Raw genomic sequence first — 11,989 nt, forward strand, 5'->3', positions numbered from 1 at the left:
TGTGATTGCTTTTCTCCTACTGATTTATTTTTCCTCAACATAGACACCTGTGCCAGTTTGAATGTATTATGTCCCCCCAAATGCCATTATCTTGGATGCAATCTTGTGTGGGCAGATCAGTGTTAATCAGATTGTAATTCTTTGTTTCCATGGAGATGTGCCCCAACCAACTGTGGATGATGACTGGATAATTTCCATGGAGATGTTGGCCCACCCATTCAGGGTGTCTCTGAATTAAATTACTGGGGCACTATATAAGATCAGAGTGAGGGAGCAAGCTAGGACAGCCAAGAGGGGCACTTTGAAGAATGCACAGAAGCTGAGAGAGCAGCTGTAGATGAGAGACAGTTTGAAGATGGCTGTTGAAAGCAGACTCTTGCTCTGGAGAAGCTAAGAGAGGACAAACACCCCAAGAACAACTGAGAGTGACACTTTTGAAGAACAGCAGCCTAGAGAAGAATGTCCTGGGAGAAAGCCATTTTGAACCAGAACTTTGGAGCAGATGCCAGCCACATGCCTTCCCAGCTAACAGAGGTTTTCTGGACAACATTGGCCATCCTCCAGTGAAGGTACCCAATTGTTGAAGACTTACCTTGGACACTTTATGACCTTAAGACTGTAAGTTTGTAACCAAATAAACCCCCTTTATAAAAGCCAATCTATTTCTGGTGTTTTGCATTCCAGCAGTGTTAGCAAAGTAGAACAGCACCATTTTGAGAACTGGCTCTATTTGGACTAATTTCTAAATTTTTAATTCATAAGGAGTTTATTATTACAAATTTTCTAAGTAAGGAAGTCACATATCAAAGATGTTCAAAACTTTCTTAGGGTGATGAAGCAAGTAAATGTCAGAGTTGAGGCATAAAACATACCTTCCTATGATGGAATGACATTTTAACTGCTGTACTGTCATACATAAATTAAAGCTAGACTTAACATTGATTCATGAGTTCAATATATGAAAAGTTTTTATTCTGTGTTCAATTAAAGCCTGTTGTATTTCTATAATATGACAGTAGTAGTTTGATAATTGGCTTGAAAGGATAGTCTGATATGCAGAAAATGTTGAGAAAATCTTCCTGAGGTGACTACCTTCAGCATGAAACCAGTTTTATTAAGTTAGATGTATTTTAAATATTGGCTATTTTAAACCAAATTAATCATATGATGCTATCATTAAACTTCAGTAAACAGATTGGCATAAAAAAGAAACAAGAAAAACAAAACTTCTTAGTGAACTCTTTCAAATAGTCCTGAACTAAAGAGCCTCAAGGAGGGGAAAATGAGAGAATTTAGTCTTGCAAGCAGGAGGTCAGTCTGAAAGTAACTGCTTTCCAGCAGTTGTCAGAGGTTCTCTGTGTTATAAGTGGTCACAGAGATCACAAGAAAAATGGAACAATAAAATCAAAATGTGAAGTGTGGGCCTCATTAATTTTCCTTTAGAGAAGTTGAGGATGGAAGGATAAGCAGATCTGGAAAGGTCTATTCCACATTTTCAAGACATCAAGGAAAATAGTTTAAGCAAGTCCAGCAGAATATGTGCTGCTCATGAGGGTTTATTAAGAATTTAGCCTAGGGACCCATAAGTGAAGGGGCTTCAAATACAGGTTAAAATTTCACAACTTATAGGTTTACTCATGAAGAGGAATATTAATGAGGAATTTGTTGTGAATCAACATCTGTTTATTATTCACAGATTTACCACCAATGCATATGTTTACACATATGCATAAAACAATCTTTTTATGTCTCAGCTTATTCACATTCTGAATTATGTTCAGCTTGTATGGTAAAACATAATATTTTACACAACACAGAAGACTCAATACATTTTGTCTTTTTCAACTTCACACTGTTATTAAATAATTACTGTTTCCCACAAATAATATCAAATTTCATAAATAGGAAAGATGCCAGCAGCTGTTATTCTTATTTTATAAGCCTGTGAATGTATATTGTGGTGAAATTAATGACTGCAAGAATCACCTGATCAATAGATCAGTCCATCACATTTTCAGATGTCATCAAATGTAGCTACTTTTTACTTCCAAATATAGAAAAGGATATTGATAGTAATAAAATGAGTAAAAATTAAAAATATCCATAGTACAAATAAAAGTATAAGGTACTACAGAAATAAATCAATCAAGTAAACTCCCACAAAGCATCCAATTTTTAGAATTTTTATATGTACAGAGACCTTAATTTTGAAATATTTAAAAAATGTTAAATTAATGGTTCGGAGATGTTTCTAGGAGTCTTTTTCTCAGAATTTCAAATATGCCATATATTGCATCTAGGTTGGTCTCAGTTCAATAACACATTGAGTGAACTTAAAGTATTTTACAATAAAATGGTAGAGATATAAGAGATACTCAAGTTCAACAAATTTAAAGTAATAAAGAATCTTTCATAAAAAACATTGTGACTGAAGTGTTAAAGAGAAGCCAGAAAGGTGTACTTTATAAATGTGATCATCAAGGGCAGTTTTGTTTTTAAAATACATTGTGAGATTCATCTTACTTCTTGTTCTGGATTGCTAATGCTGTCATTATGCAAAATACCAGAAAGGGATTGCTTTTATAAATGTTGTTTTCCTTAGTTACAAAGTTACAGTCCTAATGACATATAAGTGTCCAAATCAAGACTTTAACAGTTGGCGAAAGATGGCTGATGGCTCCAGAAAACCTCCATTAGCTGGGAAGGCAGGTGGCTGACAACTTTTGATCCCAGGTTCTGCTCTACCTTCTCTCTCAACTCCTGTGCATCCTCGGTACCTTCTACCAGGACATTTCTATCTAAGCACTTGGGGGTTCTGTGTTAGCATATCCCAGGGAAAACTCTGAGCTTCATCTGGTAGCTAAACATCCATCTGTCTGCATCTCCAAATATCTCTAAGTGTCAGTGTCAGCTCTTAGCTCTTATGTTCCCTCCAAAATATCCCTCTCTGCTGCTCTGAGCTCATTCTATTTGTGAGTTCTTTTCTAGGATGCCAGTTATTAAATCCAGACTATCTCTGAATGGCAGGGTCTATATATCCATGGAAAAAATTTAATGAGTTGATTGAGTCATACCTCCATGGAAACACAAACAAAAGTTTCCAACCTGACACTAATACATCTGCCCCCAGAAGGTTGAATTAAAGGATATGGCTTTTGAGTGGGCAAAATATATCCAAACTGGCACATTCCACCCCTGGATTCCCAAAAGACCTATTCTTTCCAAATACAAAATACATTCATCCCATCACAATATCACAAGAGCTGAAATCCATTCAGTAACAATAGGTAAGTACAAGACCCCATCCAAATCAATCACAGATGTGGTCTTGTCCTAAAAGAAAATTCTTTCCTCTCTTGATGTGGACCTGTGAAACCTATAACAAGTAATCTGCTTCTAATATATAAAGGAGGGGCTGTCATAGGATAAACATTCCCATTGTCATAAGGAGAAACTGAAAGGAAAATAGGGTTCACAGTACCAAAACAGTTCCTAAAACACCCAGGGCATGCTTCATTAGATTTCAAAGTCTGAGAGGCATTTATCAAATGATGTTTTATCCTTGGGGCTTGTGAGAGCAGAAGTCCAACAATTTCCAAAGTCTTATATGGCAGCCCTTTTTTTCTCCAAATTCTAGGGTGAGAGCTCCAACATATCCATGCACTGGGGAAACCACATCCTCCTCAGCCCCACCCTCCACAAGCAACAGTGTGGCACCCATCTCTCTTCCATCTCCAGGGAACATGCTCAACCCTATCTAAACAGGCTCACCACAATCACCAGGAAGTTTTGCCAATCTCTCTGAGGTCTCAGGCAGCAGCTCTCCTCCTGAGCATTGAAGCAGAAGGCCCACACTCTGACTCCAGGGAAAACTCACTCTTTCCACCTGCTTCAGTTGCTCTTCTCTCCTTCCCAGAGATTTCTTGGTTCCAGATCTCAATTTCCATGGTTCTGTCTTTGAAGAAATTTTTCCTCCATTTTTTTCTCCTCCATTCCCTCCAGCCCAAACTGGCAGTGGTTCCATTTATACAGATATTGCAAACAACTGTTGGCTTTCTGCAAGCACACAGGGGTCAAAACCTTCAGAAAATCAGACTTTCCACAAATATTTTCTTAATAACACCATCTCCAATCCTGGCTTATACTGAAATGGAAGTCAGTTTCCATGTAGTTAAATTCTCACATGGGGCACAATCCTCTGGGGTATCACTTCCTGGTAGCCCAGAGTTTTGCAGTCCATTTCTTGTTTCTTTGTAACCAAGACTTCAATTCTTAGCATAACCCTTTCCTCTCACATTTTATTATAAGCTGCAAGGGGAAGTCAGGCTGCTTTTTCAACTCTTAGTTTTGAAATCTCTTCAGCTAAGTATCCAAGCTCATCATTTTAAAATTCTACCTTCCATCTAAAAGCAGGGCTCATTTTACAAAACTCTCTGACACTTTAAATCAAGGATATCTTTTCTTCCATTCAACATTTCTGTTCAAGTCCACATCAGAGCTATCTTTAGAGTCCATATTTTTAGCCAGTCTCTTCAAAGCCATGCTCGTGAACTGGTGACCTGACTTCAAGCAGCAGGCAGGCAGAAATGCTGGCTTCACTCTGGGTGGCTGATGTGCACAAGCTCCTGCTGTTTTCCAGGAACAGGGAGAGGAAGAAGCACTCCCTGCAGCAGCATTGCAGGCAGCTGAGGGTATTGCAGGGACTCCCAGGTGGCATCCACAACAGCCACTGCATACATGCAACATGCTTGTGCTGGTGTTCCTCAAACCCAGTTGACCACCATCATGGGTGTAGCTTTTGGTGTCTGGAGTTCAGAGATATGGAGTTATTCTTGGAGCCTGTGCTGGTTTCAATGTATTATGTTGCCAAAAATGCCATGTCTTTGATGCAATCTTCTGAGGGTGGATATATTAGTGTTGATGAGGTTGGAAGCTTTGGATTAGATTGTTTCCATTGATATGTGACCCATCCAACTGTGGATGATAACTGATTAGACAATTTCCATGTAGATGTGGCCATGCCCATGCAGTACGGGACTTGATTAGTTTGCTAGAGTCCTTTATAAGCTCATACTGGAGCTTTCTGCTGCAGCTTACAGATATTTTAAAGACAGCTGTTGAAAGCTGATGCTGATATTTGGAGAACACCACTTCCCACTTCCCAACTAACAGAGATTTTGGGGATGCCATTGGCCATCCTTCAGTGATGGTACCCTATTGATGCCTTAGCTTGGACATGATTATGGCCTTAAGACAGTAACTTTGTAACCAAATAAACCCACTTTATAAGAGCCAATCCATTTCTGGTATTTTGCATTCTGGCAGCATTGGCAAACCAGAACAGAGCCATGGCTGGGAAATGTTATGGGGCAAGTCATGCCCAGAACTGCCCAAACACCCACCACCTCAGCCCCCTTAGAAAGTGCCTCATCATTGCCACAGCCTGAGCCACCCTCCTGGAGATAGATAATGCCAACACATTTTTAATGCATGGCATGAGCAAATGCCTGATCAGGATTATGGGGATTTTCCATTCCCATGTCCCCAAATACCCCAGGACTTACAATGTTATTATTCTAAGATTTAATTTTAATTCCATTTTAAGTTGAAGGACCAATAAAAATGTTTAAAAGGGGAAAAGTCTGTATCACCAGAAATGACTCCCAAGTTATCTGTTTATCTATGTTCTGTTCATTAATGCTCTGTACATACTTGTTAACAGTATATAAGAATTATGACACATCATCTTTGGTTGTACATTCATCAGTTAACATTTAAAGATATTTTCTGATTTAACCTAGTCATCATACTTATGTTTAGAGTTCTATGAAAAAACAGAAGTTGAAAACTAGAAATTTCCACCAGTTTTTACCTCATAAATATGTGTATGTGCTAATCTGTTGAAAAGAACTCTGATTTCCCTGCCTACAACTCATTACAAAAGTCTGCATTCAGCAGTTCCAGATCACCTCACAATCCTACATTTTATTTTTCATTAGTATGTCAAAAGGAAAAACTCTGAATTCATGTCTGAATTTTGTTGTAAAGCATTCTTGATAGTTACTTTTCCCAATCTGATACTCCTGGTGTGAACTCCAGCTGAACACTTTTTCACCTTGACTTTAGTGTGGACATTTCCTCAGTATGAGAAATTTAACAGTGATGGGTAAATTGAGAACACCAAAGACTTTTCTTCATTCTATATATACATAGAATGTATTATACAATGTGAAACTTCATGTGTTCTACACATTGCTTTCTAAGTAAAAAATTTCTCACATTTTTTCACTGAGTAGCCACTCCATCAAATAGTATATCTTGTTCTCCCAGAATATTCTCCTCCTAGCAAGGATATTTTTGTCCATTTTTATGGTTTAGGAGTTATTCCTACTCTGAGCTTTACTTGTATACCAAAGGATGGAGCTAAGTTGAAATTTATTATAAGTAATTACAGACTTTGAGTTCATCCTAAAGGAGTAAAATCATGTTATTTAAAGATAGATTGTAAATAAAAGCATTTACCCATTTATTACATTGAGAGATATTTATTACACTCCTGTGTGAATTCTTTAATTTTAAATATTAGAGCTGTGGCTGAAGACTCTTCCATAAGCAAAACACATTTAATGACTTCTCTGATGTCCAATAGCCAAATAATGTCTAAAGGTTTTCCTGTGTAGATGGGAGAAATGTTTTCTCCCCAGTGTTAATTACGTTGTGTCATCTGAGACTATCAGTGAAGCATTTCCCACATACACGGCAGGTGTATAGTTTCTTCTCACTGTGAGTTCTTTCATGTAACCTAAGTTTACCACATAAATGGAAGGATTTCCCACATAGATGGCAGACTTATAGTTTCTCCCCAGTGTGAGTTCTCTCATGTTGCCTAAGTTTTCCATGTAGATGGAAGGATTTCCCACATGGTTGGCCAACTTATGGTTTCCCCCCAGTGTGAGTTTTCTCATGTTGCCTAAGAGTACCACAATGACTGAAGGATTTTCCACATATATTGCAGACATTGGGCTTCTCTCCAGTGTGAATTCTTTCATGTTGCCTAAGGTTACCACAATGACTGAAGGATTTCCCACACATATAGCAGATATTGGGTTTCTCTCCAGTGTGAATTCTTTCATGTTGCCTAAGGTTACCAGAACGACTGAAGGATTTCCCACATATATTGCAGACATTGGGTTTCTCTCCAGTGTGAATTCTTTCATGTTGCCTAAGGGTACCAAAAAGACTGAAGGATTTCCCACATATACTGCAGATATTGGGTTTCTCTCCAGTGTGAGTTCTTTCATGTTGCCTAAGGTTACCACAATGACTGAAGGATTTCCCACACATACTGCAGACATATGGTTTCTCCCCAGTGTGAATTCTTTCATGTTGCCTAAGGTTACCACAATGACTGAAGGATTTCCCACACATACTGCAGACATATGGTTTCTCCCCAGTGTGAATTCTTTCATGTTGTCTAAGGGTACCACTATGACTGAAGGATTTCCCACATATATTGCAGATATTGGGTTTCTCTCCAGTGTGAATTCTTTCATGTTGCCTAAGGATACCAGATTGAATGAAGGATTTCCCACACATATTGCAGACATATGGTTTTTCCCCAGTGTTAGTTCTCTCATGCTGTCTGTGTGTGGAACTATCAGTGAAGTCTTTCCCACATACATGGCAGACATATGCTTTTACTTCAGTATGAGTTCTCTCATGTTGTCTGAGGCTGGTACTATCTGTGAAATCTTTCCCACATCCATGGCAGGCATATAGTTTCTCCATATTCTGAATTCTTTCATGTTGCCTAAGGTTAAAACTTTGACTGAAGGAATTCCCACATAGATGGCAGAAATATGGATCCTCCACAGTGTGAATTCTTTCATGTTGTCTGAGGGTAGAACTACCAGTGAAATCTTTCCCAGATAGATGGTAGCCATATGGCTTTTCTCTAGTGTGTATTTTCTCAGGTTGTCTAAGGCCAGAACTACTTCTGAAGACTTTTCCACATAGATGACAGTTATATGACTTACATCCAGTTTGAATTTTCTTATTTTGATGAAGGAATGAATGATAATTGAGAACTCTTTGAAATTGTTTGTTTACATTGGGTGTCTTTCCCATGTCAGTCATTGTGGAGTGAGTGAAATATTCTCCGAAATCATTACTTTCCAGGGGACCCTCTTCAGTGTGAGAAATCTGCTGGTATAAATGACAAGAGAGACAGTTAATGACATGTTCACATATATTTATTAACATAATTCTCTAGTCTATTCAGTTTCCAGTTATTCTTCATTATGATAGTTCCATGTACACAGATTACTACATTCTTGTATGCACAGATTTTCTCTTTTGTATCATCTCAACTGCAGAGTTAATTAATTTTGAAAACTTCATTATGTATCAAAGAATAGGTATATGAATAATGTTTATGCAATTATCCTTTTATAAGACTTCAGGTTATGGTTTTGAATTCAGGTTAATTTTTTGCTTAATTGAAACTATCCACAACTTTTTGATGGGAGAGTGTATAATACCACCTATAATTACTCAGGTGATTGTGATGATCTCCTAAATTATTCAATCCTATCTCTCTAATTAGGAGACAAATGCTCACAATATGAAACTTACCTTTGTCTGGTTGGTAGATGTGTCCTTAGAGATATGTTGTATGGTTATCACTGCTTTTTTATGGTCATTTTCCCTGCCTGGAACAATTTTAAATGCATTATAGAGTGGCAGAAGCAGAATGAAATATTTGAAAACCCTCAATTATCATGTGTTTATTTTTTAAATATTGTCATTTAGGTTGGATAACAATGTAAAAGTAAGGTGTCCTTTAGGAGGTAGCAACACTTTTCTGGAAATTGACAAATAAAATATTCTCAGCATTAAAGTAAGGGAAAATAAGATAAGAAGATGCAAAATTCAGTGGTAAAGAGAGGGAAAATCCTCAAACAGGAAGACCAGAACACAGGCCTTTATGTGAAAGTTTAACTCCTGTAAGTAAATATCCTTTCCCTAAGTGAAATACAATCACAGATGGATTCTTGAATAGAAATTGATACACATATGGAAGAATTACACATTTGAGGAGATTTCCCCCAAATTCATAGCCTACATTTCAGAGAATATCATTCACTTCAGGTAATCTTCTATTGATACTTCTAAGGACCTGCTTATTCAGTGACAATGCTCCTCCTCATAGTGAAGCACAGTCTTAGAACTCACCTGGACTCCATACTTGGAGAAACCTTAATCCTTCTCTCCACAGTTCTCCTTGTTCTGACTGTGAAAGTACTTCTGATATGCAGATCTGATATCCTATGTATGAGAAAGAGAAGCATAGATTTTGAGATCTATAGTGATATAAGTTCATGATCATCAAGTCCAGGGCAGAGTATGAGGAATAGTAGGTAAGCTCTTATGAACAGCACAAGGAACTATAATTTAAAAACAGTATATTGAAAATCCTTTTCCTGCAAATGATAATTCTTGACCTTCAGTCAAAAACACTAAGGATATATTGATGCTCATGCCTAAATTCCTGGACTACAGTATCCTCAATATTTTCATACTAGGAGAGATTATGATTCCAAAATGGTTGAAGCATATTTTATAAAAGCATCCAATAAACATATGCTCAACCAAAACAATCTATGTTCTATGTGGAAAATAGTATGCCTTCTGTGTGCCAAAACTTCACTACAGTCCCTAAGTCCCTAGTGGAAAATAATTATCTAGAGAATATTTATTTTGTCCATTGAAATAAAATTTATTGCATTCTCACATTGTTGTTAATGTTGGAGATTGAGCAGCAAGAAAGACCTGAAATTTTAGAGCAGAAAATCACATGCCACTGATGGGACAAATAAGACATAAGGAATAAACAAAAACATAAAGTTTCTTTTAAGTACCCATAAGATATGAAAGAATCAGAGTAGAGATCAGTGTGGCACATGGGGCCATTGTCTAGATACTTGTACAACTTGATGCTAGATTAAATGGATGGATGGATGAATAGATAGATAGCTGTATATAGATAGAATATTTTCAAAAACTCACCCATGAACACCAGATGACTGATATTCTCCAGCATAACATCTCTGAACATCTTTCTCTGGTTTGTGTCCAGCATGGCCCACTCTTCCATGGTAAAGTTGATAGCTACATCACTGAAGGTCACTGATTCCTAAAATGACATAGGCATTTTGGTTCAGTCAATTCCATCCCTACCAATATCAAGTATATTGGATGAAATGAGAACCCTGAGGAAGGGTGGTGGTTGTATATAAAATGCTCAAACTGTGTTTGGGATTCCAGTTTTGTAAGGTAATCATCCCCACAAACCTGGGCTCTTGAGTACCCTTCCATTTTCACAGGTTTTTGCTTTAAACTAACCAATCACTGACTTCTGTGGAAAATCTACTAACTTACACTTTTGGCCCATATTAACAGCACAATACCAAGGGTCCCTTTTGCTTAGCTGTGTTCTGCCCACACAGAACCAGGGCTGTTCATGTTTCTCACTGGCTCCACATGGCAACCCTCTCTCCCTAGGGTCTTGGAGTAATCAACTACTTTTTCACATATTATGTGAATTACCTGATGTGCAATAAGACATAAATTTAAAATCCAACTTCACCAATTTGATCAACTGCAATGACCTCAGTTTCCCTGTCTAGGAAATGGTTTAAAAAAATGCAACAAGTTTTGAAAAGTCCAATGAGCTGATGATACCTATGTAATCAACTCTTGTTAAGTAAAAGTGATAAATCTATTATTCATTAAAATGGAAGATATAACTGAAGCAAAGTACATAATTCTTCAGAAGTGTACAGTCTTTATACAGAACTTCAGAACATTATTTTTCCTCTTTCACCTCTAAAAAAACTCTGGTTTTTATTATGAGATATGAGGTTAAGCTGTTTAGTAGGACAAACCTGGGCCCCCTAGGACTACTATACTAAAGGACAGTCCTAGGGTGACTCTTCCTATGGTAGAAGTCCTCCCACACTCAATAATTACCTGGACCTCCAAATTGGAACTTACATTGTGTCTCTTGTATACTTGTCTTGATTCTGTTCAGTGACAAATAGACTTGTTATTTGTTCTGTTCTCTTCATAGCTCTTCAAATATTTTCACTGGTCCTAATATTTTACTATACATACAATACCCCTCCTCTGTGCACAGCTTAAAATAAGGAAACAACATTACCTGTTCATTGCTTCCACTTACAAAGTTGTACACATGTTTTTTAAAAGAAAGAAAATGGTTAACTGGGGACAAGATAGTAATGAGAATTTCAAACATCTTTTCAAAATGTGAAAATATTCTCTCAAAACTGTAAAAAGTATTGGACAAAATAAATACATTCCTTTTCATTGCCTTTACTGTCCTCTTTCTTGTGCTCTCCTGAACATGGCATAGCCCTGACCCCAGCATTCATAACACTAGACTCATTGAGCTCACCTGATGAACCATCTGCCTCCCTATTGGACAAAGTTGTGCAACTTCTCATCTCTATCCCTTGTGTTCACCACAATCCTAAGAAAGGCACTATCACTGAAATAGTGAATGAATGAATTACTTCTACACTGAGGCCACAGGATGCATGAAGAAAATAAATCTTCTCATATTTCTTCTGTGAATACAGAGCTTTAATAGAGACTTGATAAATTAGTGTAAATGGGGGACAGAAGATTATTTCTTACCCACTCCCTCACCCACTCTAATTATAGCAGAGTCCTGGGTATACACAATTGGATCTCAAATATGTGAGTATTCTATGAGTGTACTTAGAATGTGTCAGACCAGTACAGGAAATCTGCATATCTTAGAAAGGCTTAAATTTCAGTAGAAATAGCAATTCCCTACTCACCACTGGTTTCATTGCCAGTAGTTCTGCCACCAACTAACTTCCTCTGGGTTTTCACTCTCAGACAGTCCAAGCACTAAGCATCCAAGATGAGGATGGAGCAAGAA

At 37.5% G+C, this 11,989-nt stretch overlaps 1 protein-coding gene across 1 annotated transcript in view; it reads right to left on the minus strand.

The window, feature by feature from the left end:
- LOC119533089 (putative zinc finger protein 705E) overlaps window positions 1-11,989 on the minus strand; it is a 244,432-nt gene that overhangs the window by 189,184 nt on the left and 43,259 nt on the right. Inside the window, exons 2-5 of the mRNA XM_037835207.1 lie at window positions 10,069-10,195; window positions 9,235-9,327; window positions 8,635-8,711; window positions 7,485-8,205 (exon numbers count right to left, since the gene is read on the minus strand). Coding sequence (XP_037691135.1) covers window positions 7,485-8,205; window positions 8,635-8,711; window positions 9,235-9,327; window positions 10,069-10,156 — 979 coding nt within the window. The 5' untranslated portion in view covers window positions 10,157-10,195. The remainder of the gene's footprint in view (window positions 1-7,484; window positions 8,206-8,634; window positions 8,712-9,234; window positions 9,328-10,068; window positions 10,196-11,989) is intronic.

This window comes from Choloepus didactylus, chromosome 4, assembly GCF_015220235.1.
Source record: "Choloepus didactylus isolate mChoDid1 chromosome 4, mChoDid1.pri, whole genome shotgun sequence".
NCBI classification, from domain to species: Eukaryota; Metazoa; Chordata; class Mammalia; order Pilosa; family Megalonychidae; genus Choloepus; species Choloepus didactylus.